At 55.3% G+C, this 26,931-nt stretch overlaps 1 protein-coding gene across 2 annotated transcripts; it reads right to left on the minus strand.

Annotated features, from left to right (window-relative positions):
• Positions 1–6,322: 6,322 nt before the first annotated feature.
• AGT (angiotensinogen) lies at positions 6,323–17,856 on the minus strand. Of its 2 annotated transcripts, XM_027046932.2 has the most exons (6): positions 17,725–17,825; positions 16,797–16,853; positions 13,418–14,279; positions 9,566–9,833; positions 7,834–7,978; positions 6,323–7,095 (listed from the first exon to the last, which is right to left on the minus strand). In XM_027046932.2, exons 3-6 carry the CDS (start codon positions 14,247–14,249, stop codon positions 6,904–6,906), a joined length of 1,437 nt encoding a protein of 478 aa, XP_026902733.1. In that variant the 5' UTR covers positions 14,250–14,279; positions 16,797–16,853; positions 17,725–17,825; the 3' UTR covers positions 6,323–6,903. The 2 variants fall into 2 exon arrangements, with proteins under 2 accessions (XP_026902733.1, XP_053063938.1); XM_053207963.1 differs by lacking the exon at positions 16,797–16,853 and having other exon boundaries at positions 17,725–17,856.
• Between the last annotated feature and the right edge of the window lie 9,075 nt (positions 17,857–26,931).

A 26,931-nucleotide genomic window follows, 5' to 3' on the forward strand; every position in this document is an offset into this window, starting at 1 on the left:
CAGGTGTTGGCTGGGCCACACTTCCTCTCCCCCTTGCCCGTCCCACCTCTCGTGGTTCGAGGTGTCCCTCGGCTCATGATGGCACAACTCGGCCTCGGCCTCGGCCTCGGCCCTCGCGCGGCCTCCTGCTCTTCTCCGTGTCTCCTCCTCTGTCTCCTACAGGAGCACTGCCGTTGGATTTAGGACCCACCTGCGTAACCCGGGAGGCTCTCGTCGTGAGATCCCCAACCTAATCGCATTTGCAAAGGTCCTTTTGCCCAGTAAGGTCACATGCACAGATTCCAGGGGCCGGCGTGTGTGCGGACCTTTTTGGGGGCCCACCATTTTGGCCTCTGCTGCAGCCAACCAGGAAAGGAAAAGCACATGAGGGCCACCCGGGGGGCGGGGGGGGGGGGGGCACGGCCCCGCCGGGGAGAGCTCCGCTCGCTCCAGGGGCTGGAAATGGGTCTAGCTGTGTGTCCAGGAAGAAGAGAAAAAAAGCAGATTTTAGAGCTTCTTCAGTTACACACCCCGGTGTCCTGTTGGGGGTCTTTGCCAGTATTTCTTTGCAGCTCCCTGGAACTACTCTGTGGAGTTGCCCTGTGAGAGCCACTCAGCCACGAACCTGCCTGTGGAAAGGGGGGCCCCTGGGTCTGCATGCCTCGCGGGCCAAAGCAGGGCAGCCCCGGACCTCCGGCATGGAGGAGGCCAGCGTCGAGCTTTAAGGACAGCAGCCGCCCTGGCGGTGTGATAATGGGCGTCCACGTGACCCTCCCATTGACCTTCCCGCTCAAGTTCATGTTTCAGAACCGGAGAATGGTGCCGAACTTCAGATGTCGAGCTAACGGTAGAGTCTTTTTTTTTTTTTTTTTTAATTTAATGTTTTTATTTATTTTGAGAGACAGAGCAGGAACAGGGGAGGCACAGAGAGAGAGGGAGACACAGGATCCGAAGCGGGCCCCGGGCTCTGAGCTGTCAGCACAGAGCCCGACGCGGGGCTCGAGCCCGCAAACCCTGAGATCGTGACCTGAGCGGAAGTCGGACACTCAACCGACAGAGCCACCCAGGCGCCCCGAGCTAACGGTGGATTCTGAAGCAAGGCCTGTTGGGGGTTCTTACCTGAAGGCACCGTTCACGTTGTCAGCGCGTGGCATCCTCCCCCGTGAGAGAGACCTCTCCTCGTCAGCCACCAGACATCCCAGATGGAGCCTCCACCATCTGAGAGGACGCAGGCCTCTCCTGGTCCTCCTCCCAACACCTCAGGTTAGGCAGCTGTGAAGGGGACGCTGTCTTTGGCCCGGGCGAGCCTTCCCGGCACTGCCCACCCCTCTTGAAGAGCTGCCGGGCGTCCTGTCGGATGGCGGCAAAGGCCGGTCTGGACCAAGGGACGTCACACCTTCCCGTGACTTTGAGAAATGCCTCCATGCGCCACTCGCCCCGTCGCCCCTGTCACACGGAGTCCCAGAACAATCCAGATTCTCCTCTTTCCCTCGCTCTCGTCAATGTTGGACTGAAATGTGTTCTTGATCTTTGGGGTGGCGTTTTCATTGTGAAGTAACCCAGTAACGAGGACCTGAATCTCTGTCCCACCTTAAACAACTGAACACCAAGGCAAGCATCTGAAACGGCACCGTGCGGACGCTGGACAAGAGCAGTGTAGGATCCCAGAGAGAAGGGAAACAAGGTGGGCTGTGTGTGGACAGTGTCCAGGCCCAGGCACAGGGGGACCCGGAGCCGGTGACTCTGATGTGAGAGAGTCTGGAGTCGGGGTGGGGGGGGTGGGGTGGGGGGAGAGTGGGGCAAGGAGTCTAGACCTTGGGGGGCAGAGTATGGAGAAGAAGGTGGCTCACTTTGTATAGCCGGATGCTGGTTAGCCGCTGGTGGGGCAGGAGGCTATCAAGGCGAGGAAAGCAGTCCTAGAAAGGAGCGGCTAGAATCATCCTCCAGGCTCAGGGGACCCCGGCGTGTTCCCGCTGGCAGGATGGAAAGGCTCTGACAGTGGCCACAAGTGGCGCCCTCAGAAGGATCGGCCTCAGGAGCGGCACCACATTGGCCTAAACCAAAGGCTGGTCTGGACCCGCTTAACAAAGCTTCACAGCGAGCCTCAGAGGGTAACTTTGCAGGTAACTCCACGGAAGCGTAGAGTAACATGGAATGTAGGGAGGTGGGCTGTGGGACCCGCCCCCCCCCAAAGTGTTGCGAGTCACTGACATTCACCACCCGCGGTGTTTGTGAGAGCCTCTGAGAGGCACCCGGAACGTCTGCTCGTCCTGCAGCTTTTAAAACCACATGGCGAGCCCGTGTCCACACAAAAACCTGCACACGGATCACTGCCCACCCCCCCCCCACCCCGCCCCAAATTGGAAACAACCAAGTTGTCTTTCATGGACGGATAAATAAACGGTCCATCCGGACAATGGGATGTCGTTCCGTCCTGAAAAGAAATGAAAACATCTGGGGGAATCTTAAACGCATATTGCTAAGCGAGAGAGAGGCCAATCCGAAAAGGCTGTGCATAGATCCTAGCTCTACGGCCTTCTGGAAGAGGCAAAATTACGGACACCGAGAAAGACGAGTGGTGGCCGGAATTGTGGGGGATGAACAGGTGGGGCACACAGGATTTTTAGGACACCGGACGTCTAACCTATCATTAGCATACGGGAACTACTGTGTGCTCGGTTTTGCCGGGAGCCTAAAACTGCGCTAAAAAAAGCGAATTCTATCAGGAACCAAACAGACAAACCAACCCACGCGGGATGGTCCTCGAGTCCAAAACCTGTCCCAAACCTTCAGTACGTGTTTCGGTGCCTAGAATTTTTCAGATTTTAGAAAGGCAAAGTGGTTTGCATCCTGCGTGCCATGTGGCGACCCAGCGGGCTCCGGAACAGCACCTGGGCATCACCCACGCCGGTGTCTCTGCAGCAAGGAGGGGACGCTTCACACTCGAAGCTTCTGAAGCAGGATTGTCTTCGGCAGCCTCGTGTCTGTTCGGGTCGGGGGTCGCCGCACGGATCCGGCAAAAGTCATGTTCAGGTCCTGAACTCCGTACAGGCTCGGGATCTGGTGAGCGTCCTGGGTGGGTGCGCCGTGGGAAGCTCCAGGTCCTGAGCAGAAACCTGAGGCCGGAGGGGACGAATCATTCCCCGGCCTTCCGGGGAAGCGCTTTGCAAGCCCAGGACGACTTGGAACTTAGTGACGAAAGATTTCGGAGAAACAGACCCCACCCCACCCCCGCCCCCCAGAATTAACACATTGGCGTTAAGCAATCTGCCAAACGGTGGCATTTTGTATCCTGGTAACATCCTGACCCACTTCCCAGTTTATAAAAGAGCCGAGGACAAAGAACAGCAGGGGATCGTTGGCAACCGGGTACTGGGTACTCCTAGCAACTGCTCCAGCCCCAGCAGCCTGCTCAGTGGGAGAAATGGGAGAAATGTGCTCGCCCCGGCCAGTCGCTTTCTGAAACGAAGTTAGGATCGCACCGTGTTCTGTTCCCCCAGCCGCAGCGGGACGGTGCTGTCTCAGGTCACTGGGGACGACTTCAAAACCACGGTGCACGAATCAGGAGGACGTCGGTGGTGGCTCCTGGGGCTCCGTGCTGGCCCTGGGCACCTCACAAGTGTGTGTCCGCGCGGAGAGGGAGGTGCTGGGACGGGGTGGGAGGAACGGCTCTGAACCCATAGCGCGCACACAGATGGACCGTTTCTCGTTTGCGGTCTTGTTAGGACTCACGGGAGGAACCGCCACGGCTCCGGTTCAGATCGATGACGTGGCATCCCCCTGAGAGCGGGAATCCAAGAGGGGGCGCTGCCGGTTGTGGCCCCGGCTCTTCTCGAAGCCTGTGGCTGGGAGCGCAGATTCCGGGCCGGCCTCAACCCTGACCCGAAAGTCTAGTGTGCGTTCCTGGGCTCCCGGTGACAATGCAGATGCTGGGGATGGGGTCTGGGTGGGGCTGGGTGGCACCAAGGGCCACATGGAGTCATGAGACTCTGATTGTGCTTATTACTTCTTTAGAGAGAGAGAGCGTGTGGGCAAGAGGAGCAGAGGGAGAGAATCCCAAGCAGGCTCCATGCTCAATGTGGAGCTCGATCCCACGACCCTGGGATCATGGCCCAAGTCAAAATCAAGAGTGGGACGCTCAACCCACTGAGCCATCCCGGCGCCCTGAGTCGTGACTCTCTAACGCGCTCCTGCTTCCTCAACTTCCAGTTCCCCCCCAGAGACCTGGCATCCAGTGGCCGTTTCCAAAAGCCCAAACCAGCGAGGAATCGGATGCCAGCTGCTGCCCCCCCGCTGGACCTCTGAGAAGAGAGACCCAGGGAGGGCAGAGCGTGATGGGAGGTAAACCCAGGTGAAAGCGGGTCTGGGCCGGGGGTCTGGGGGGACAAAGTCCCTGCCAGCAGTGAACAGGGGGACCCCCATCGACACCCACAGTTTGACAGGGCTCCTGGACTGCTGCCTATTCAAAGCGACCAAACAAAGCACGGGTGCTGTTGCTGTGTCTGTCCCGCTGGGGCCCTTGTCGCTCAGCCTGACACCGGGTGAGGTACTGATGTTTGCGGGGAAACTCTTGCCCGGGCTCATTCGCTGCGCATTAGAGCCTCAAAGCAGCCGTCCATAGCTGTGTGCCATGCGGCGGGGGCCCCTGTGCGGTCAGGGAGCAGAGGCTGATCTGGGGAAGGGGAGGCAGGTCTCCAGGCACTGAGATCTTCACCCGCAGCTTCAAAGGCAGGGAGGGGTTTGCGAACTCGAGGCCCCCCCCCAGAAGCTTCCCCTGGGACATTTCACCTCCTCCGCCCCCCCAGGTGCCAGCTGGTCCCTGTATGGCCGGTGATCCTCTTTAATGGATGGGGGGACCATCAGTTCTTGAAGAGGTTGGAATGTGGGGGGAGAGCCTTGAGGGTCCCCCAGCGGTGCTGGATAGGAGACGTGCCTGAGTGTTGCCTTTGGCCGCCATAGCACATTGCCACAAGTTTATTCCCTGGCCGCTCTAAGGCCAGAAGTCAACGATGGTTGTCACTGGCCAAAATCAAGGTGTTGGCCGGGCAGTGCTCCCTCCGGAGGCTCTAGGGGAGGACGCTTTGCCTGCTGTACGTTTATGGAACAGGACTTCAGACAGGGTAGAGGTCCTGACTTCACTGTGGACTGACTGCCGTTGACATGGTTGCTGTTACTCTTTTATTCGTTCGGGTATTTCCCACTTTACACAGAAGGGCAGCGCGGCCCAGAGGGGCGATGTCCCCTGCTCCGGGTCCCAGCACATGTTGGATCTGGGCTTCCTGCTCAGCCCGCCCATCTCTGGCACCCACGTTCCCGAGCACCCACCAATGCTGCCTCTCATGTGCCTGCCACTGCCACAGAAGGGCAGGGGGGGTGGGGGGAGGGCCAGCTGTCCCCTTGACCTTGACATCAGAGCAGGGAGCTGCGTTCCAGTCTGGCAGGGCGCTTGGGAACGTGAGGGGGACACTGGGGCGTGGAGGGCGTCCCTGTTCTGTGTTCCTGTTTGGTCCGAGCCTCAATCAGAGGAGCAGGCCTGCCTCTCACAGCACGTGCTCAGTTGGCCCCAGCGCCCTGGACTGTGGCTACGGTGCCCTGGGCTGTGGCTACGAAGCCCAGGAAGGGGGGTGGGCGGGGCCTGGGCACCAGTGGGCAGCACAGTCACCGCTCAAGCAGAACACGGGATGCTTCTGCTTACGCCTCTGAACGCGCCTACCGGCAAGAACTGGGTCGCCTTTGAAATCGTCATCCCCACTCTTACCCCCCGGTGACTGTCCAGCAGCCGTCGGTTACCATATTACAGAGCCTGCCTGGTTACTTCAGCAGCTGTGGGAGGGAGGAGGAGACGGGGCTTTGTGCACATCAGGAAGCCTCTTCACTGTTACCAGCAACAGCGTGGGCCTCTGGGTGCCCACCTCCTCCCCAGTCCCCGCCCGAGCTTAGGAACGCGGGTGTCTAACCTGCTCAGAGACACTCAGCAGATGGAAGGATTCGTTTCTCTGTCTTCCAGTCCCTGGGTGATGGGAGCAGCGATCCGACCCAGTGTCCCCAGAAGGGAAGAGGTGCCCACCTGCCCCGTTCCTTCGCAGCTGCATGTCGCGGCATGGGGCCTACCCCCCCCCTCACCCCCATGCCCATCTGCCATTTAGGGATGGAAGCGTCCAGAATAAAGCATCATCTAAAACCTCTCCAAATGACAGCCAAGTACCGGCCCGCACCTTCCAGGGAAGTTCCATCCAAAATATGGCTCAAAGCCCTTGAACGCACTTAGCATTTGTACGGCCTGTTAAGCTAAATGACATGTATTTGTTTTGCTGCAGAGTGAAAAGAATTTTCCTCTTTTGCGTATTGTTACAAGACGTTTATTAAGAACACAAGGGATGACCAGCCGTGGTATTAACATTCTAACACAAATTCAGACTCTTGTGTTTTTCCAAGATCACAGCATCCTGGGGAAGACAACCAAGAAACCAACAAAAAACTAAGGCATCGTGGAGACCGTATGCAGGTCGTGCGTTCATATTCCATAACCGAGTATAAACCCAGGGCCGTGAAAACTGTATAATTTTAAAGCCCGATTTCTGTTCTCTGATAAAAAGGAAAGCAGTTTTTGGTTTCACGAACCGGTTTTAAGTCTGTTCGCACTTTTTCCTGAACAGTCATCCTGTGCTAATAAACTCTGGTTCTTGGCACCGCCCCCCCCCCCCCCCTTCACTTGGCCCAAGATAAACCTAAGAACCCGGGAGGCCTTCTTCCCAAAGGTTCCGCTGCTCATGATACACAGTGCCACGTTTACCAGGGAGAAACAGCTTCCTTCCCGTTCCACACTGACTCACTGGAAGGAAAAGTGGAAGACGGGTGACAAATCGGCGTTACTGTGTGCCTGTCGCTCACGGTGACAGCCGCGGCTCCGTGGCAGCCCAGGCCTCACGCCGCGCTCAGCGGGTTGGCCACGCGGCCCAGGAAGTGGAGGGCGGTGGAGTCTTGCTCATAAATCGCGAACAGGAACGGGCTGTTGAGGGTCACCTCCAAGGCCTCGGGCCCGTCAGGCTGCTGGGCGGACTCTGTGGGCTCTTCTCCCTCGTCTGCTTTTAGTTCGAAAAGAACGCTGTTCAGCACCTGCAAGGCAGCAGGTGTTGGGACGGCTCCCGAAGGCCCTCAGGGCCCAGCTGTGTAGTGCTGTCGCTGGAGGGCGTTTCTCCAGACCCTGCACGCCCCGCCCCTCGGTGTAGACGACCCCCACTCGGCCCAACCCACCTGACAGCTCCTCCCCAGAGTCCCTCCACTTCCCACCTTGCTGTTGCCATCCAGGGCAAAACCCCGGACCCTCGGCTGCGGGCCCCTGTGCTCGGTTCATCCCACTCACGTAGCACAGGGGCTCGTGCCCCCCAAACAGTGGTCTCCAAGGCCAAAACTGCAGCCCTTCTTCTCCCCAGCAGAGCGTCCAGGCGGCCCCGCTGCAGAGGTGCGTCATTCCAGGCAGCAGAGCCACAGTCTGCCTACCGCTGAGCGTTTCCCTGAAGCAGGTGGCCCTCTGGCAGGGCTGGCACTGGGCCTAGGGGCACTCACTGTCGTGGCCCAAGTCCTGGCCCTGCTGTAGGATCTGGGAGGGACCCTGAGGCTAGGCCAGGCTGGGCAGAGCCATAGAACACATGGGCTCTCCACCTGTCCCCAGAAAGCCCTAGAAGGCTCTGGTCACTTCTCTCCCACCCTGGGTGCACACTTACCTGGCCATGCTCTCCTCTCCTACCCCGCCCACCTCCCGGGAGCTCCCCCTGTGTCCCTCCTGTCCACGCCTCCCACCCTGCGAACCCACGGAATCTGCTCCGACACAGACAGACACCTCCCGCACGGTACCTTTCCGACTCTGAGCTGGTCGTCGCTGATTTTGCCCAGGTTCGCCTCGGCGCCCAGCAGGGTGGGCAGCCTGGCCTGGGCCAGCAGGTCCTGAAGGTCATAGGAGCCTTGCAGTGTCAGCTGGGGCATGGTCAGGCGGATGGTCCTGGGAGGGTGACACACACTTAGGGAGGTCCCGGTGGCCCCCACCGTGAGGCCCTGGGCCCCCCTCACCTGGCTAGGCCATCTTGGGGAAAGTTTGTCAGCAGCAAACATAACAAGAAACTTCCGTGTCCTTGGGAATACGGTGAGAAGGGCATACATTTAACAGCGGTGCTCTCTGGGTGTTTGTGGACAGTCTATGCTTCCATTCTGGGTTTAGGTTGGCTGCACTGAAGGTGTATCACCTGGAGAACTTTAAAATGCTATTCTCTGAAATAATGCATCCTGTCTTACTAGCTACCTTTCAGTGGTGTTCTTGACATAGAAACCCCCCCCCACTGTGGGGGGGGGGGTGGGGAGAGAGAGATAGGAGGGATGTCCTGTCACTCTCAGTGGTGGGCACGTTCCTTACATCAGCTCAGTTGACCTTCCTTTGGCATCCCTGAGAGCCCCTGGATGTTTCCAGTGATGTACCAAACCCTCACAAGAGGTGACAGTGGACCCATGTCCCTAGTAGCATTATTCACGATAGCCAAAAGGTGGAAGCAGCCCAAGTGTCCACTGATGGATGAACAGATACACAAAGCACGGTCCATCCATATAATGGAATGTTAGCCTCAAGGAGGAAGGAAATTCTGGCGCAGGCCACAACGTGGGTGAACCCTGGGGACAAGATGCTAAGGGAAATAAGCCAGTCACAAAAGGACAAACACCGTATGCCTTCACTCCTCTGAGGTCCTAGAATAGACACATTCAGAGACCGGAAGTAGAAAGGTGGCGGCCAGGGGCGGGGGGAGGGGGAATGGAGAGTTAGTGTTTAATGGGGTCAGAGTTCCAGTCTGGGAAGAGGGAAAGATCCTGGGGATGGGTGGCGGTAAGGGCCACGCAACAGTGTGGATGTGCTCCGTGCCCCTGAGCCGTGTACCTAAAAGATGGGTCACGTGGTAAGTGTTAGGCGTTTACCAACCACCACAACCAAAAATGATCTAGAAAGGAGCGCTGACCTCAGGAGGCCACTGGGCCCCCGCCGAGTGCCTGTCTCGGGGCAGATTTCCGAACCCCACTGCCCTGCGCCTGGGTGGTAGGTCAAGTGTAGCGCCCCCAGCGGAGAATTGCTTTCTTCCCCGCCGCAGGAGTGGAGCAAACCAGGGGGACTGTGGGGTCAAGGTCATCTTCAAGAGAAAGCCCCTCCCCCGGGTCTCTCGGAAGGGTACGAACCCTTCTGGGAAGTCGGCCCCCCACAAGCTCTTGGATTGCAGTAGATTGTGTGTGTCGGAGGGGATGGAGCTGGGGGGGGGTGGCATCAAAAGGGGCAGATTGAAACGTGGGCATCCAAAACCAGCGGGTGAGCACAAGCCCAAGGAAGGCGTGCTCCCCACTCGTGCTCCCAGAAGAAGCCAGTAAACCAAGAGCCACGTCAGTGGATGGCTGGAGGGGTGATGGGGGGATGCCCAGGCCCTCCAGCCCACAACAGCAGGGGCCTCCCGGCCCGCCCCTGCTCACCCCACACCCCCTCCCGCCTCGCCCCCCCCCCCCCCAGCTTCCAGGGGGAGCAGCCCCAGAGGTGCCGGCGGTTTCCCGGGAGCCGTACCGGGGAGAGAGATTCTTCAGCCACGTCAAGAAGTTGTGCTGGAAGCTGAGGGTTTCCACCTGCTGCAGGCCCGACATGCATTGCGGCTGCACCAACAGCAGGCAGGCGCTCCTGCCCAGGGGCACGCGGGTCATGGAGAGGTTGTTCTGGGCGTCGCTCCAGTGCTGGAAGGTGCCCGTGCCCGAGAGCATGGGGACGGGCACTGCCGTGGTGTTGTCCACCCAGAACTCCTGGAGCCCCTCCAGCAGGGAGAACCCCTTCAGCTTTCCTGCGGACCCAGACGGGAGATGAGGGGAAAGGTCAGCTGGGGCAGGGGCAGGCGGGTGGGCTCGGGGCGGGGTGCCGCTGAGCAGAGGTGGGGGGGCAGGCGAGGCCTGGAGGGCAGATCCCGGAGGCGAGGCGCAGCCCGGGCAGGGGGGCATTCTCCCCGCCCAGCGCATCACCAGCCCCACGGCCCCAGGGGCCCGTTCAAGTCCTCCTCCTGCAAGATCACCGCGGTGACGCCAGCCGCCAGCGGTGAAGACATTGCACCCGCCAGGTGCCACCCTGGGACTTTAGACCTGTCGCCTTAAGGCCCACAAAGGAAGGCGGAGAATGGAGGCACCTTCCACCACGACTGAGTGACTAACTCACCCCAGATCTGCCCTGGCCCATAGCCTGTGGGCTGCCGTGCTCAGTTTCTTTTTCTTTTTCTTTTTTTTAAGACAAATTCAATTGTTGGGTTCACAGCAAAAGCTAGAGGAAGGTATAGAGATTTCCCGTGTCCCCCCCCCCCCTCACTCCCCCGACACGCACAGCCTCCCGCCCCACCGACACCCCCGCCAGGGCGGGACGTCCGTTGACGCTGATGAAGCGACACGGACACATCGTCATGACCCAGAACCCGTGGTTGACATCAGGGCCGTACATTCTCCGGGTCTGGACAGACGTGCAGTGACCTGTATCCACCATCACCGCGCCATCCAGAATAGGGTCACGGCCCGACACGCCCCCAGTGCACGCTCGCTCTCCAGCCCGCGAGCAGGGCCGGCCGTGACAGAGACTCCCTTTCTCAAGTCCTAGGACGCGGAGTTGAGCACACACCTCCTGTCACGAAGGCTCCACATCTCGGGCCCCTGTGCTGCCAGGGACACCTCTACGACCCGGCGTGACCAGTGGCTCTGAGCAGAGGCGCTCCGTGCAAGCTGGCACCGGGCCTCGCCGGCGGGCGGTGAACCCTCTGTGGTGCCCTCGCTCCCGCAGGGCTGTGCACGTGGTGGCGGAACCGAGCTGCCACCCGGCTCAGCTGTCCTGGGAGACAGGACGGACGCCTGCCGAAGGCCCTGTCCCTGGGGGCCTCCCTGTGACCGGAGCCCCTGGCACAGCCCCTCCCCCCTGCAGTCTCCTCGGTCACCGTGAGTGGCCCACGTCGGGGTTGTTTCTGGGGGAATGAGGGGAGGGTAAGGGTGAGTCTGTCACAGAGCAGCTGGGGGTCTGAGTAAAGGCAGCTTCAAAAGCCACGGCTCCCTTTTCTGGGAACAGAGGTCTCCGAAGTGGAGGGGCGGGGGCTGGAAGGACAAGGGTGCCTTCCCAGGGCCTGGGTCTGGCAAGAAGGGACCGCCAGACCCAGCCTCTCCCTCCCCCTTTGTAGTCGGGCCTTGGGGAGACAGGAGCGACAAGCCGTGGTGTCCTTCCTCCCAGGCTCCCCCAGGCCTGGCAGGGGACTCGTTAGTTCAGGGGAAGAAAAGACTGACTCTTTTCCCACCAAGACAGAAAGACGTGAGACTCTGCACCGGAGGCGGCTGCCCGGTCCCGTCTGCTCATCTGAAAAGCACAGCACACCGTCCTCGTCCAGAGGTTAAGTAAATCCCTCAAGGTTAAGTCAGCTGGCGTCGTGGAACCTGTCAGGGCCAGCACCCAGCTTGGGATGACAGCAGGGCCTGGGCAAAGGGTGCCCTGGAGCTCGCGGACTCCCAGCCCCCAAGTGCTCGCCAGTTGGGAACGTGCACCTGACCTCCGCTCAGGTCACGGTAATAGAACGTCATTGCCAAAGGGGAACGCAGAGCTCCCAAGACATAAGTGGACGCGCCGTGGCGGACAGGTGCATCTCTGTTGGATGGAAACTGAGGCACAGAAAGGTCAGGGAGGGAGATCAGAAGGGGGGATGTGGTGGGGCTGGGTGACCATCCAGGGCGTCGGAGTCCTGAGCGCGGTTCTGCTTTTCTCTTCGTGGCTTTCCTCGCTCCCCTCTTGTCCAGCCCCATCATGTGAACGCGTGCACGGGGGCTTTTCCAGAATGAGTCCCCGTTTCTGGCACCTGTGGCTCCCTAGCTTCGCCTTTTGGGGGCACGACTTCCTCAGTGAGCTCTCCTCCTGGGGCTCCTCTTAGGAATGGCGAGCTGAGCCCACGAGTCCCCTCTGTCCTCCGTGGGGTGTGGCGCCCCCCCCCCCCCGGCCCCCCGCTCAGCTGGATGGCCCCAGTGCTGGACTCTGTTCCCACGACCTGTGAGCACTGGGACCTGAGCATTCCAGGGTCTGCCGTCTTCCTCCTGCACCCAGAACAGGCTGAAGGTCCTGCCCCCTTGCGGTTTACAGGCTTCCAGAATGTTTTCAGAGTAAGAAAGTAGCCATGCTCTGTTAAACCTCTCTCTCTCTCTCACTCTCTGGCTCTGGTTTGGCTGCTTGCTCGCTTGGCTCGCAAACGCACCCTCCCCGGCCCCTCAGTTTGCGGAGCCACTACCTTAGCATGTGCTCCCGGGAGGGTTTGCCTGCCCCGTTGAGCAGCCTTCCCGGGAGTCCCCCCCCCCCCCAACCCACCCACCCTGCCTTCCGTGCACATGGCACAGGCCGCCTGGGCGACCTCTGAACAGAACGCTTTGCCCGCTCCAACACCCGCCAGCCTTCCCAACGTCAGATTCCAAGTCGGAACCCGGCCCGTCTTTCCGGCCCCGCCTTGCACCAGCCACGCTCGCTCACTCCCAGCTCTGGCCAAACAGAGCCGCCCTTGCCCTGGTTCCTGGCCCCGAACTCGCTAGCCTTTGCTCACATGTTTGTTCTTCTCCACTGCAGCCCTGCTCCCCGAGCCGCCCCCAGGCCTCTGTCCTCTTCCCCAGTGACCCTCCCTCCTCTGGGTGCTCAGCGCCCCAGATACCTTCCTCGGGCACTTTTATCTGCAGCTCTGTAGCCTGGGCATTCGCCTGTGGGACCTAGCTGCCCTGTTGAGGCTCGAATAGGCAACCTGGGGTCGGGACGTGTGCGTTCTTCCTGCCTGGCCCCTCGGAGACGCCCCACTCGGGGAGTTTGCATGTGGACCTCTTCCGTGATTATATATTGAATGAGCGAACTGTCTTCGTAGGGATTTTTTTGCGGGGGAGGAGGGAGTAATGGCCCCTCCCAACATGAAAGGGATTTAAGCAAACAAACGGGCTATGTTTGCATGGACATTGACCTTCTCAAGAGACGGGAACCCCTCCCTCCTGAGCGGAGAGCTGGGCCCCAGGGCCAGGAGGTGGGGGCCTGGGTCCTGGGACACCCGCTCGTGCCTGTGCCTTCTTGAGGAGGCCACCGCGTTGTTGTTTTTTCCTCTAGGGGCAGTAACACCTCTCCACCACACCGCCAGGGGATTGAATGAGAAAAGTAGAAGGATTTACTTTAGTAGCTGCACAGAGTAGGGCAGCAGGTAGGTGGGCCGATAGTTCCGCCTCCTCGAGAGTGACTCCTGGGTGCTCCCTCACATGCGCCACCCTGCCCTTCTCCAAGGCCTGGCCCTTGCTGAGCTGAAATGTTGGCATTACAGCCACAGACGCAGGGAACTGTCACCCTTTGGAACCGGCCCGGGGGTAGAGCCCACCCCACCCGCAGGGTTTGTCTTACCTTGGAAGCGGACATAGGTGTTGAAAAGTAGGGTGCTGCCTGGGCCGACTCCTGACAGGGGGCTGTTCATTTTCCACCCCGTCACTGCCTGCGTGAACGCGTTGATCTTCTCGGCAGCAAGATCTGGGTCCGTGGACAAGTCCAGAGAGCGCTCGAGGGTGATGGGGGCAAAGGGAGCCAGGCCCCGCACAAACGGCTCCTTCAGGCGCAGGCCGGGGGCTGTGAACAGGCCCACCATCGTGGAGAGGAGCAGTCTGGGCTGGCCCCTGGCCCCACCCTGGGCGACCAGAAGGCCCTGGATGGTGTGCAGGGCAGAGAGGACCTTGTGGCCATCCAGCCGGGATGTGCAGCCCTGATCCTCCCCGGGGACGCCCAGGAACGCCTGTAGTCTGCTGGCCGTGGGGTCCAGGGCGCCCAAATAGAAAGAGGCCAGGGTGCCAAAGAGAGCCGTTGGGGACAGGATGGCCGCCCCGCTGGCCATGCTCCACGACTCACTCAGCATCCTGTACATGTGGAAGCCCAAGAAGTTGAGCATCATCCCCACCTTCGCCGCCCTCAGCCTGTCTTCCTCCTCCAGCCCCTCGGTGGCCAGCACGAGCTGCTCTTGGAGGGCCTCCTCGTCCACAGGGGTTGTCTTGGCCTGAATGGGGACCGGTGTGAAGGTCGGCTCTTTGGGCGCCTCCGCGTTGGACTTCTCCAGCTGCTCACAGCTGCTCTCGCTGTAGACGAGGAGGTGAAAGGGGTGTATGTACACCCGGTCGGCAGCGGCGAGGCCGGCCCAGGCCAGGAGGCAGAGGACGGCGGCCCTCAGGCTCGCACCAGCAGGAGCCATCGCTGACGGGGGCGCCCACTTCCGCGGACCCTGCAAAAATGTCCTCTTGTCAAGGGTGACAGTTCTACTCGGTGGGGAGGTGCCCTCTAGCCAGACTTTTAGCCGTTCCAATATTCCCTGCGATCGTTCAGTCCAGGAGAAATCTATCCAAGTCTACACACGTCGAAGAGAAGTGGTAAATTTCAAAGCTCTGGGGAAGACACCGCGCAGGTGCACAACGCCGCTGTGGGCTGGGCTGCGCTCTCACGGGGCTCATTTTGGGGTGGGCTTTGTGTTTTGTTGTGTCTAATGTTTAAATTTTTCTTTTAACGTCTATTTATTTTTGAGACAGAGAGAGAGCATGAACGGGGGAGGGGCAGAGAGAGAGGGAGACACAGAACCGGAAGCAGGCGCCAGGCTCCGAGCCGTCAGCCCAGAGCCCGACGCGGGGCTCGAACTCACGGACCGCGAGATCGTGACCCGAGCCGAAGTCGGACGCCCGACCGACTGAGCCACCCAGGCGCCCCGGTTGTTTTGTCTAATTTTTATAGCGGTGGGGATGTCTTGGGATTAAGACCTCTGGAGAGTTTAAACAGAAATAGGAAATCGTCCGTGAAATCAAGGAAAAATGTTCACAGGCGTTTTCACAAAATACTGGAAGCACTTGTCTCCAAGGATATATGAGTGGCTGATATTACTTTTACGTTATGTTAATCAGTGATCTTCTGCTTCCATCAATAATTATATGTTTAATAGAGAGTAATACGGAAACACTCAAGCCGGTGTTTAAGGGACCACTTTCGGCAATAACGTATCATGACGTTAAGGCAAAAAATGTTTTAAGCTATTTGTTGAAATCCCAGTCCCTCAAAATGTACTATACTTGGGGACATAAAGAGGTAATTTAGGTGAAATGAGGTCATCGGGGTGGGACCTACTCCAATCTGACTGGTGTCCTTCTAAGAAGGGGAGATTCAGGGGCGCCTGGGTGGCTCGGTCGGTGAAGACCGACTCTTGATCTCGTCTCAGGTTATGACCTCACGGTTCGTCAGTTTGAGCCCCACATTGGGCTCCATGTTGACAGTGTGTTTGGGATTCTCACTCTCTGTCTCTCTCTCTATGCCCCACCCTCTGCTTGTGCACTCTCCCCCCCGCCATCAAAAATAAATAAATAAACTTAAAAAAAAAAAGAGAGAGGAGATTAAGACACAGACACATCCAGAGGGAAGACACTGTACAGACTGAGGATGGCCACCTATCTAGAAGCCAAGGAGAGAGGCTCCGAAGAAGCCAGCCCCACTGACACCTTCATCTCAGATGGGTAGCCGCCAGAATCGTGAGATAACATGTCTATTAAGTGACCCAGTCTGTGGGGCTTTGATATGGCCCCTAAGCAAAGTCATAGATTCACGCGCCCCTGGTTGTAAGTTTTCCCCTCGAAAACCACACGTGGACCAGACTGCCGGTCTCTTGGAGGCCTCTTGGCCCCAGGGTAGGCGGTAAACCAGTTTGGAATACAAAACTAGCACACACAGGGGCACCTGGGTGGCTCAGTTGGTTGAGCGTCCGACATCGGCTCAGGGCAGGATCTCGAGGTTCGTGAGTTCGAGCCCTGCGTCGGGCTCTCTGCTGTCAGCCTGCCAGCGGCTCAGTCAGTCAAGCGTCCGACTCTCGGTCTCGGCTCAGGTCACCATCTCACGGCTCGGAGGATCGAGCCCCGAGTCGGGCTCCACGCTGACAACATGGAATCTGCTTGGGATTCTCTCTCTCTGCCCCTCCCCACCCCTTCAAAAAAAAAAAAAAATTAAAAAAAAAAAAAAAAAAAAAGCTGGACCACCCTGAGTTATCAGGAAAGCTTGTGGAAGCAGAGTGCTGGAGACATCTTGCAGTAACAGGTACCCCGTCCAAGGTTGGGGCCAGGCAGGTAAGCACAGCCCCCTCCCTGCTCCACCCCTCCTGCACTGTCTCGTCTCGGCACCGTCTGGGGTGGGGGGGGAGCAATTTCATGGATCACTGTCATTGCTCTCAGCTGGGATCAGTTGCTGCTGCCCCGGCTGGTCCTAAGTCAGCACGCAGCAGGAGCCTGTGATTCTCCCCTCCTCCACCACCCTCCCCCTCAGCCTCCCTCTCCCCTCCCCTCCTCCAGGTATCCCGACTCCTCCCGGTTCCGTGGCCTGATGAAATGGTGAGATCGGCAACCGACCCTAATACAATGCTTATCATTGCCGGGCGGTGTTCTAGGGCTTTCCATAGACTCGTCTCATCCTGCTGAGGCTTCCTTGACCCCGCGTTTCACACCGCAACTGTCCCCCGCCACGCCTGACACTCTGAGCTCGCTGACCCTGCTTTACTTCCTTTTCCCTTAGCGCCGATCACCCTGTAACCCTCTGCAGCATGTATCTGTTTATTTTTCCGTTTTCAGTTCTGTCCCTTTGCACATGAAAGCAAACCCCATGAGCGCGGGGTCCTCGCTCGGTTTTGTTGGCTGATGCACAGACACCGCGGTCCCAGAAATGCGCCTGGGACCTCGTAGGTACTCGGTACATCATTGTCAAATGGAGCACTTACCGCTGGTTTGCAGAGGAGGTCCGGTGATTTGCTCTAGGCCACACAGGTCACGCAGTTCTGTCAGAGACAGAACTAGGATTCAAACCCAGGCCCTCCCCCCCTCCCCACCCCCAACTCCCGGACTCCATAGTCCACACGCTTCAGCACTGATCTGTAGTGCCTCTTGAACAAAACAATAGGACTTTGTCTTTCTAGTTTATCCTAAAGTTTAGAAAGTACTCTCACGTTAGATGAGCTCTTTTGATTTATATACGCCCTGGTTCAGGAGCAAGGAAGGCCAGGCATTGCCATTTGTCCCATTTTACGGCTGAGCCACCCGAGGCTCGGGGGTACCGCGTGATGAGTGCACAGAACACAGCCTTGAACGCAGAGACGGCGCTGCCTCGAGGAAGGGGCGGGGAGTCAGACGCTGGCCACTCCTCATCCGAGCCCCGTGGGGACGCGGCCCCGGGGGGCCAACTGAGTCAGCCTCCCCCAGCTGGGGGAGTCACCTCCCCCAGCTCCGCCACCTGCACCGCAAGTTTGCTCTTCCTTCTGCTGGCAGGGGACCCAGGGGACTCTAGGCCACCATGACTCTGCCCCTGTGCCAGCCCCTGAGGCCCGCCAGCCCTGCTCATGGGCGGCGGGAGGACCCGGCCACTCTCTTCCCTTCTGCCGGGGAGGCACGGCTCCTCTGATGGGAGCTGGGGTGTGCTGAGGGAGAGGACAGCCCCCACGTCTGGATGTCTGCTGTGACAGGAGGGGAAAGGCAGCCTGTGAGTCTTCCGTGGTGATGTCCCCATGCTGCAGGGACCCCTGGCTTCTGGCCCTCAGCAGCTCTTTTCACCTCCCCACAGAGGCCCCCCACCGGCTTCTCCTCCCTGCATATGACTCAGCTGCCCCGAGAGAGACAGGGAGGGGTGTGTAAGGAGAGGGCCTCCCAGCTTACCTTCCGCCTTTAGTTCCCCCAAACAGAGGCAGCCTCTTCCCCTGGCAGGGCCGCGGAGGCCCTATTTATATGGGAGGGGTGGGGACGGCGCTGTTCCCAGAGCGTTCTGTGCCCAGGCTGGGGAGGAGGGGGGGTGACATCACTTGGCCCAGCGGTGGGGGTGGGGGGCCTCAGGCAGCCAGGCCGGGCCGGGGGACAGGCGCCAGAGCGACTCTCATGCAGGGGCTCCTTCCAGGAAGTCAGGGTGATCGATAACACGCTTTCACTGCTGAACAGGATGAGCTGGAATGCCGTCGAGTTACACATTTACTGAAGTTTTCCTGCACTGGGGCCGCAGGTCCGGAGCACAGGAGCGTCCCACGTAGGGGTATGATGTGTCTCTGCCCTGAGGCTTGGCAACCCCAGGCCAGCCACCCAAGCCTTCTCTCTCTCTCTTTTTTTTTTTTTTTTAATTTATTTATTTTGAGAGAGACAGAGACGGCGCGAGTGGGAGAGGGCAGGGAGAGAGGGAGAGACAAAGAATCCCAAGCAGGCTACGCATTGTCCGCAGAGTCCCAAGTGGGGACCGAACCCACGAAACCATGAGCTCGTGACCTGAGCCAAAACCAAGAGTCGGACACTCAACCGACCGAGCCACCCAGGCGCCCCTAACCCAAGCCTTCTGACGGAGCCCTGTTTGGGGTGTGCTTCAAAGAGGCCCCAAGAGTGCTCTTGGAGGCCCTGTGGGCAGGGGAAGGAGGGGCAGCCTGGGGGGTGACATCTGACCCCATGGCCTTGAGCAGCTCAGGCAGCCTTTAGCACCTGCTCCATGAGAGGCCCTCTGACGGGCAGGGGGAGGAACACACGACCAAGCAGAAGCACCTTCTAGAGACTCGTGATTTAGCTGGGGAGATGGTTAGACACCAGCAATGATACAGCCAGATGGAAAGGCACCAACAAAGAGCTTTCAGATCACGGGAGGGAACAATCCGTTAAAACTGGGGAAGGTTTCAGGCAGAAATGTCATTTCAGTCACGCCTTGAAGGGTAAATAAGCTGGACTTAGAAGCTGAGGAAGGGATTTTAGAGGTTTATACGATGGGAACAGAGGTGGGGAAGCGTGGAGCCTGTTTGGGGGACGCCTGCACCCCTAAGGTGCTACAGGGGAGGGCAGGGGTGACAGAAAATTGCCGCTGCTTCCTGTGCTTGTCCCCAGGGACCACGAGGGTGCCGAGTCTTTCGTGGGTGTCCCCGGATGCAGGGCTTCAGGCCAAACTCTCCAGGATCGGAGCCAACCGCCCAAGACGAAACACACATGCACCCCCAGGTCTGGGGCGTGTGACCGAGTGATGTGGAAAGAAAGGACACTGGTTGGAGCCTGCACACCAGCTCAGAGGTCAAAGTCGATGCCACAAGAGGGAGGGACTGAAGATGTCTAAGCAGAGGAGTGCCATGAAGCCGGACTTTTAAAAAAAATTTTTTTTTTTAATGCTTGTTTATTTTTGAGAGACAGAGAGATACAGAGTGCGAGTGGGGAAGGGGCAGAGGGAGAGGGAGACACAGAATCCAAAGCAGGCTCCAGGCTCTGGGCTGTCAGCACAGAGCCCAATGCAGGGCTCGAACTCATGAACTACGAGGTCATAACCTGAGCCGAAGTTGGACGCTTAACCGACTGAGGCACCCAGGCACCCATGGACTTCTTCTCCTTCTTCTTTTTTTAATGTTTATTTATTTTTGAGAGAGCACAAGCAGGGGAGGGGCACAGAGAGGGGGACAGAAGATCTGAAGCAGGCTCTGTGCTGACAGCAGAAAGCCTGAGGGGGGCTTGAACTCACCAACCACAAGACCATGACCTGAGCCCAAGTCTCATGCTCAACCGATTGAATCACCCACGTGCCCCCAGACTTCCGCTTTTATAAATGTCCTCTAACTGCGACAAGCATCCATGTGCCAGGTATCAGTCAAATTTCCAAGCTCAGGCCCCGGAGAGAATGATGAAACCAATAACGAAGACAAGGACAAGGTTAGATTGAGCAGCTGGTTAAAAATCAAAACTCTACCAAGTAAATGTGAAGACCCAATGATTCGTGAGCCGGGCAGCATCCCATCCAGCAAAGAGAGGGGGGCCCCACTGAGCCAAACAAAAGATCTTGAAGGCAGAGAGAGGACATACAGACAACTAATAAAGGAATTTATTAGCAAGGAGTTCACTGTTTAGACAACATTGCCCTCCGAAGGGGAGCGGAAGGGTCTATGAGTAAATTTCCTAGGGTCGACCAGAAAACTCCACGTTGACCAACGAAAGGTCCAGACCGTAAATTATTCCCAGAAGAAGTAGCCACTCAAACAGGCTATAAACTTTTGACCTGGTTCAGATTTAGAACAATTTCTTTTTGATAGTACAATTTCTCTTTCTTTCTTTTCTTTCTTCCTTTCTCTTTCTTTTCTTTCTTCTTCTTTCTCTTTCTCTTTCTTTCTTTCTTTCTTTTATTCTTTCTTTTTTCCTTTCTCTTTCTTTTCTTTCTTTCTTCCTGTTTCTTTTCTCTTTCTTTCTTTCTTTCTTTCTTTTCTTTTCTTTCTTTCTTCCTTTCTCTTTCTTTTCTTTCTTCTTTCTCTTTCTTTCTTTCTTTTATTTTGTTTCTTTTTTCCTTTCCTCTTTCTTTCTTTCTTTCTTTCTTTCTTTCTTTCCTTCCTTCTTTTTCCATCTCTTTTTCTTTCTTCTTTCTTTCTTTTAATAACAGGTACAATTTCTCGTGTGTTCACTCCATCAGTGGAAGTTAGGTACAGTTTATCTGTGGCTCCAGGAAAGCTGTTGAACAAAGAGGAAATACTGGCCATGAAACTGAGTAAGCCATCCCTCAGAACTGGGTCCATGAAGGGAGCCATGGATAGCAGTCAGCGTTGGGCCGCAGCGATGCACTCAGGCTGATGACATCTGGGGGCCAAGGCCACTCTGTGGTGAGGACTGTGGTGAGGACTGAGCTGAGGATCAGTCTGAGTTAAAACTCCCCCTCTCCCCGCTCCTGACCAACCAGCTAGCCAAGGGACAAACACAAACTCCTACTCTAAAGCAAAACAAAGCCAAACTGGGAAAGTAGGAGATGCTTTCTTTATGTCTGTGATGCAATCGGACTCTGAACCAGGTAGAACGAAGTAAGGAAAGAATGAGGGGTAAACACAGGAACTGGGTTTCTGTTTTTGCTTCTCGGACAAAACTAATGATTTCACGGGGGACTTGTCTCTGCCTGCATCAGAGCTCTTGTCCCACGGATGTGCCTGGTCCGGGACACATGACTACACAGCACGTCATTTACTGGAACCAGGGAGGGAGCGGGAGGCGGGCCCTGTCCCACGTCCAAGTTTTTCTTTTTATGACAAGGACACGTTCCACGACTTGTGAGTTCTCCTCACTGCTCCTCTGTGCCAGGAGACCAGCTCTTGGGGCTCCCAGTTTGTAAAATGGGCTCATTAGGGGGAAGTCCATCTCCTTCCAATAAAGAATACTCAAATGCGAAGACGGGTTTCTCAGCTCACATGGGCTTTAGACTCCTGGTAAATAAAACAAAATAGTCCCCCTCCCCCACCTCACCAGGAGGCATCTGCCCTCCCTGTTAGGTCTCCCAGACATCACAGGATGCCCTGGACCCTGCCCCGCACACCTCCGTATGCAGCCTTTGCATGGTGGGTGCGGCTGCTGATTTAGACGCAGCAAAGATTGGGCTGGAGGAGATGTGGATTCGAGATAACGAAAGTCTGAGAAATCTTGGGACTGTAGCATATTTCAGAGATGACAGCCCAACAGACGGCTTTTCCTGGTCACCGATGACTGTTGTACACATAAGAAGTGGGTTATTTATTCCTACCCGGTTCAACATTAAGTGACACAGCAAGTGAATCCAGTTCCGGGTTGTTGTAAAAAGTAGCAATGAAATTTATGCCAAACGCTGTTGGATGTGGACCTCTCCTCTCCCCTTACACCTTTGTCCTTTGTCCACATCCGCGTGGAAATTGGGAAAAGTAATGAGCCACTTTTGTAGGTTCCTCGATAACCATTAATTACATCAGTGGTCAAGTAAGATGGTTCTGGCTGGTAAGACATAAACAGAAATGTGAGGGCTTGCTTCTGGGAGTCTTTTTGCTTTCCTTGTGTAAGCAGAGTCGGTGGCTCAGACTTTACCCCTTCTTCCTCCCTCAAAGGTTGGGTAACGTCCGCGGACAGGCCGGCCATCTTGCAGCCGCGACACAACAAACATAGAGACCAAAGGCCGACAAACTAAGAATGTTAGAGAAAACCTGAGCTTTTGATTGGCCCAGAGCTGCCCAGCCAGTGCCAACAATTGTCTGTCTCTGGACCTCTGCTTGTTTGAGCACAATGGTAGTGTTTGTAGATGACAATGTGTAGTTGTTCAGCTAGTAATAGGGACTTCATCCCTAATAACATAACCTTCATTCCCACCGAGAGGCCAAAAATTTAATTCTGCCGAGTACAGTAAATTTCCCATCAAACTTTAGCCTCTTTGTAATGGGGTTTCCTTTTCACATTTGTTTGAGTTGGATATTTGGTTTTTCTTTTTCTTTCTTCTTTCTTCCTTTCTTCCTTCCTTCCTTCCTTCCTTCCTTTTCTTTCTTTCTTTCTTCTTTCTTTCTTTCTTTCTTTCTTCCTTTCTCTTTCTTTCAAGTACAGTTGACACATGGGACACCTGGCTGGCCCGGTTGGGTAGAACTCGTGACTCTTGATATCAGGGTTGTGAGTTCAAGCCCCGCGTTGGGCATGGAGCTTTTGTATTTACGGGAATATTCTAAGTCTAGAGTGTAACAATTTCCCAGTTAAATTCAGAACCTCATCTGTTATGCCCAGATGAGGTTCATGAAAACTCTAAGCCTGGGATGAATAACAAGGCTAACATCATGCTGTACTTTGCAATTAGTTTTTATTTTGTCGTACAATATGCTCCATTTGTAATTAACCCTGTGATGAAGGTCTGGAGGGTCATTCTGCCTCCATTTTTTGGGGGGGGGGATGAGGTGCAGAGAGAGAGGGAGAAAGAGAACCTTCAACAGGCTCCGCGAGCAACGCGGGGCTTGATCTTCCAACTGTGAGGTCATGCCCTGAGCTGCAATCAAGAGTCAGACACTTAACCGACTGAGCCAGCCGGGTGCCCCTGCCTCCATTTGCAGTACGATGGAAATGCGATTATCTTCCCTTTCTCCCTCCCCAGGAGGTTTTACGGTTCTTGACTTAATTCCACAGGGTGATGAGCTCCTCTAAGAAAACTGGGTATGACCCTGCTGATACACATATTGCTGGTGTGCGAGGCTCTGATCCTGAGAGGCTGGGCAAAGAGAAACCATTTCTAATGTGCATTCCAGGAGCTCTCTATCCATCGTAGTCTACGGTCAACCCCAGCAAGTCAAGGATCCTTTGATAAAATAAGTAACAGAACAACATTAACCTGTTCCAGGGAGTGGCAGGCAATGGCACATGGGCCAAATCTGGAGCACAGCTCTATAGATAAAGTTTTGTTGGAGGACAGTGCGCTGTCACTTCACACCAGTCACAAGGGCTAGCATCAAAATACAAAATCTAGCAAGTGGTGGCACGGATGTGGAGAGAAGAGAACCCTCGTGCACTGTCGGTGGGAATGTCAATTCACGCGGCCCCTGTGGAAAACAGTATGGACATTCCTCAAAAAATTAAAAATAGAGGGGTGGCCTGGGTGGCTCATTCGTTAAGCATCTGACCGGCTCAGGTCATGATTTCACGGTTCGTGGATCTGAGCCTCTCCCATCAGGCTCTGCGCCCTCAGCACAAAGCCTGCTTCGGATCTTCTGTCTCCGTCTCTTTCTGCCCCTCCCTCCCTCCCGCGCTCACGCGCGCGCGCTCTCTCTCTCTCTCTCAAAGTAAATAAACATTAAAAAAAAAATTAAACCTAGAGATGTCATCTGAGGCAGGGTTTCCACTACTGGGGATTTACCTGAAAAGAAGGAAAACACTTCTTTGTAATTCAAAAGGATGCATGCACCCCTGTGTTTACGGCGGCATTATTTACAATAGCTAAATTATGGAAGCAACTCGAGTGTTCATTGATGAGATGAGTGCGTGAAGAAGATGGGGTGTATCCACACAATGGAGTATTAGGCACAGAATGAGACCTTGCCATTTGTGACAACATGGATGGGTCTGGACAGTATCGTGCGAAGTGAAATACGTGCGGCAGAAACAGACAAATACCGTGCGATTTCACTTACGTGAGGAATGGAAAAAATACAACAAGACAAAAACCAGACTCTTAAACACAGAGAACAAACGGGTGGCTTTAAGGTGTTGAGCGCTGAGTAATGTAGAGTTGCTGCATCGAGGTCAGGCACCTGAAACCAACACAACATTGTATGTTAATTACACTTCCATAAAAAAATATAAATAACAAAGTTTTAATTGAGCCCAGTCACGCTCATGAGTTTGCATACAGTCTATGGCTGCTTTCAGGCTGCAACCGCGGAGTGGAGTGGCTGCAACAGAGAACGTATGGATGGCCCTAAAATATTTATTACCTGGCCCTTTGCAGAAAAAGTTTGCTGAACCTAATCTATGTCGTTAATTCAGATCGTCAGTGACAAAGGTATCTATCTATACTTGTCTGTCATCCTTTTCTTTGAATATTAGCGTTGGAAACATCTACTGTGCTTACAGAACCTATTTTGTGTATAATTTTATTATTTTATGCTGGCATGAATGGAGGACTATCCAGAAAATTCCGAACAAAATGACTCAAAAAAAGTTGGATGACCTATTTTATCCACCCCATGATGAAAAGGACAGGTGGAAAGGATTTACATAACCTATCCAGATGATGGCTAGAACTCCCCATTACAAACTTTGTCATCGACAGAAAATTTTTAAAAAATACCATTGGCAAATTCAGATCTGCCTGAGACATTGGACTTGACCAAAGGGTGAGTAGGGGAGAGAAAAACAAAAGGAAACTCTGGGTAGCAGCTGCCGTAATCAAGACAATTTGATGAGGACCAGAGCGAATTGATTCATCAGCTCTTCACGATAAATTTTAAATGGAAAAGAATTTATCCTGATGAAAATCCCTTTTGCGAAATAAAAATGGAAAATGTTTCATTAACTTAAGAAAAATAAAGACGATTTAACGACGCTATATAATAGAAATTGATTAGTGAATTACAATGGGCTTAATGGCTTTTATTCCAGAAAATACGTTTTCAATGAAAAGTCGCCAGTAGTCACAGCAGTTTGACTATAGTATTCTTATTGAAGAGGGAACATTCTCGGGCGTCCTAAGTTTGTTTTGTGGGCTCCTCTGCGTTTCGGAGACGGTCCTGGACAGGCTCCATGTCTGTGTCAGTAGACGGAGGTGCCATGAACGAACATACAGGTGGTGTTACTTTCTAAGTCTATTTTCTCCCTGCAGACCGTCTTGCGCCTGTGTGACTGCAGCGATGTGGCCGGACTCAGTGTTTCTTTTGGCATCCGTGTGGTTGGGAAAAGTCTACAGAACCCAGTACCGCTCCCCATTTAATAAATTTAGATAACGAATGGCTGTCCAATGGAAAAATGTTGTCACCCTTTTCCCACCAAAGCGCCAGAGCTAGGATGACAGAAATGCTGTCCTTCTGGGCCTGAGGCGTATCTCTTGCGAAAACCGAGTGCCAGAAATAGTATTTGCTTAATGATCAGCTTTTCTGCCATGGAAAACTTTGCAAAGAAATTTGGGAAGAGAACGATCAGGGAGCGACTGCAAACAGGAAGGAGGGGGGAAGTCAGAGTGTGTGGGGGGGAGGTGGCGGGGGAGTCAGGCACTGGAGGAGCGTGGGCAAAGGCTGCTGGCCAGAGCCAGCCCTACAGTGGAGGCCGGGACCCCTGGGTCACCACTGGGGCCTCCCCCCCGGCTGTCGTGGAGAGAGCTAAACCTCCTTAGGAAGAGACGTACTGACCACAATTGCTTTGCCCATCTCACCAACAGCGGGGCCAGTGGCCTTGTAAAAATAGCTCCCTGGCAAGTGGTCAAGCTGTCTGGACATAAGGGCTTGGTCTAAGATGTCATGCGATGAGCCAAAGAAGAAGAGGGTTCGATCTGGTTTGTACTTACAATGTTTACAAACAAACAAACAAGAACATTTCGCTGGGCGGACCACTTCCGTTACTTTGTTGTATCCTTGGTCAACAGTAGGGAGTCTGACCGGTGCATGGATCTCTTCTCACGCCCTTTCCAAACATCCCTGCTCCATAACTCGGTCAAGACTCATCTGTGTCTGTTCTTCAGACTGAAGGAATCACAGAGCTCCAAGCAACCCCCAGAACCAGCCATCTCGTTTTCCCCCTTGTCTTCAGTTTTTCTTCCCTGCCCATTCCACAGAGCCTTACTGAGGGAACTCAGCCGCTCTCTCTCCCCCATCCTTGTTTTTCCACCTCAGGTCATTCCCTTGGATCTCAAGGCGTTTTCCCAGAAGACGCCATGGCTGTCCAAGTAAGGGATAAGGAATTTGGATCAGGCATCCGGAAGTCCTCCCTGCTCCCTTTCTCCTAGATGGTCGTGACAATGGCGGCCTTCTGGAGTCAAGGTGGCATTGTGACTGATGAACGGTCAGACTTTCTGGCAAAGTTGCATGACATCGACACCCCTGTGGGCCTTGGAGGGCCCTAAAATCCCACCATGGTGCTCAGGTATGACTCTGATGCCCAAAAGAGGATGATCTCTCTTCCTCAAGATGGTAGGCCAGAGAAAAATACAATTCTCTTCAACTCCTTGCACCAGTCTTAGTGATCCCCTGTGCCAAGAACTGCTTCTCATACCTGAACCGGTTTCAGTGATTTCCCAGGCCAGAGCAGAAAGACCATCACATAACACCAAGCATCCAAGCTGTGAATCCCAGCTGTCTTCCCCCGGAGACAAATACCCAACGACGCTTGCTGGGTTCTTCCATGATCATAAGCCAAAACTATCGATCAGACTGTCCGTAAATATTGACTGAACACATATAAACACACTGCAGTTACCAAGGACATTAGGAAATTGAGAGAGAACACTGTATAAGGGTTTATGCCCGGAAGCATAAAAACCTAAGTGATAATGACAATTCTCTAGCAAGATTCAAATAATCAATACAGGCTCGAGAAGTAAGAGAAACCTTAAGTAAATAACTGAGGAGGACATACAAAGTTCTGTTGAACTTTTATCCTCCAGAAAGACACCATGCTTTG

This window comes from Acinonyx jubatus, chromosome D2, assembly GCF_027475565.1.
Source record: "Acinonyx jubatus isolate Ajub_Pintada_27869175 chromosome D2, VMU_Ajub_asm_v1.0, whole genome shotgun sequence".
Taxonomy (NCBI): Eukaryota; Metazoa; Chordata; class Mammalia; order Carnivora; family Felidae; genus Acinonyx; species Acinonyx jubatus.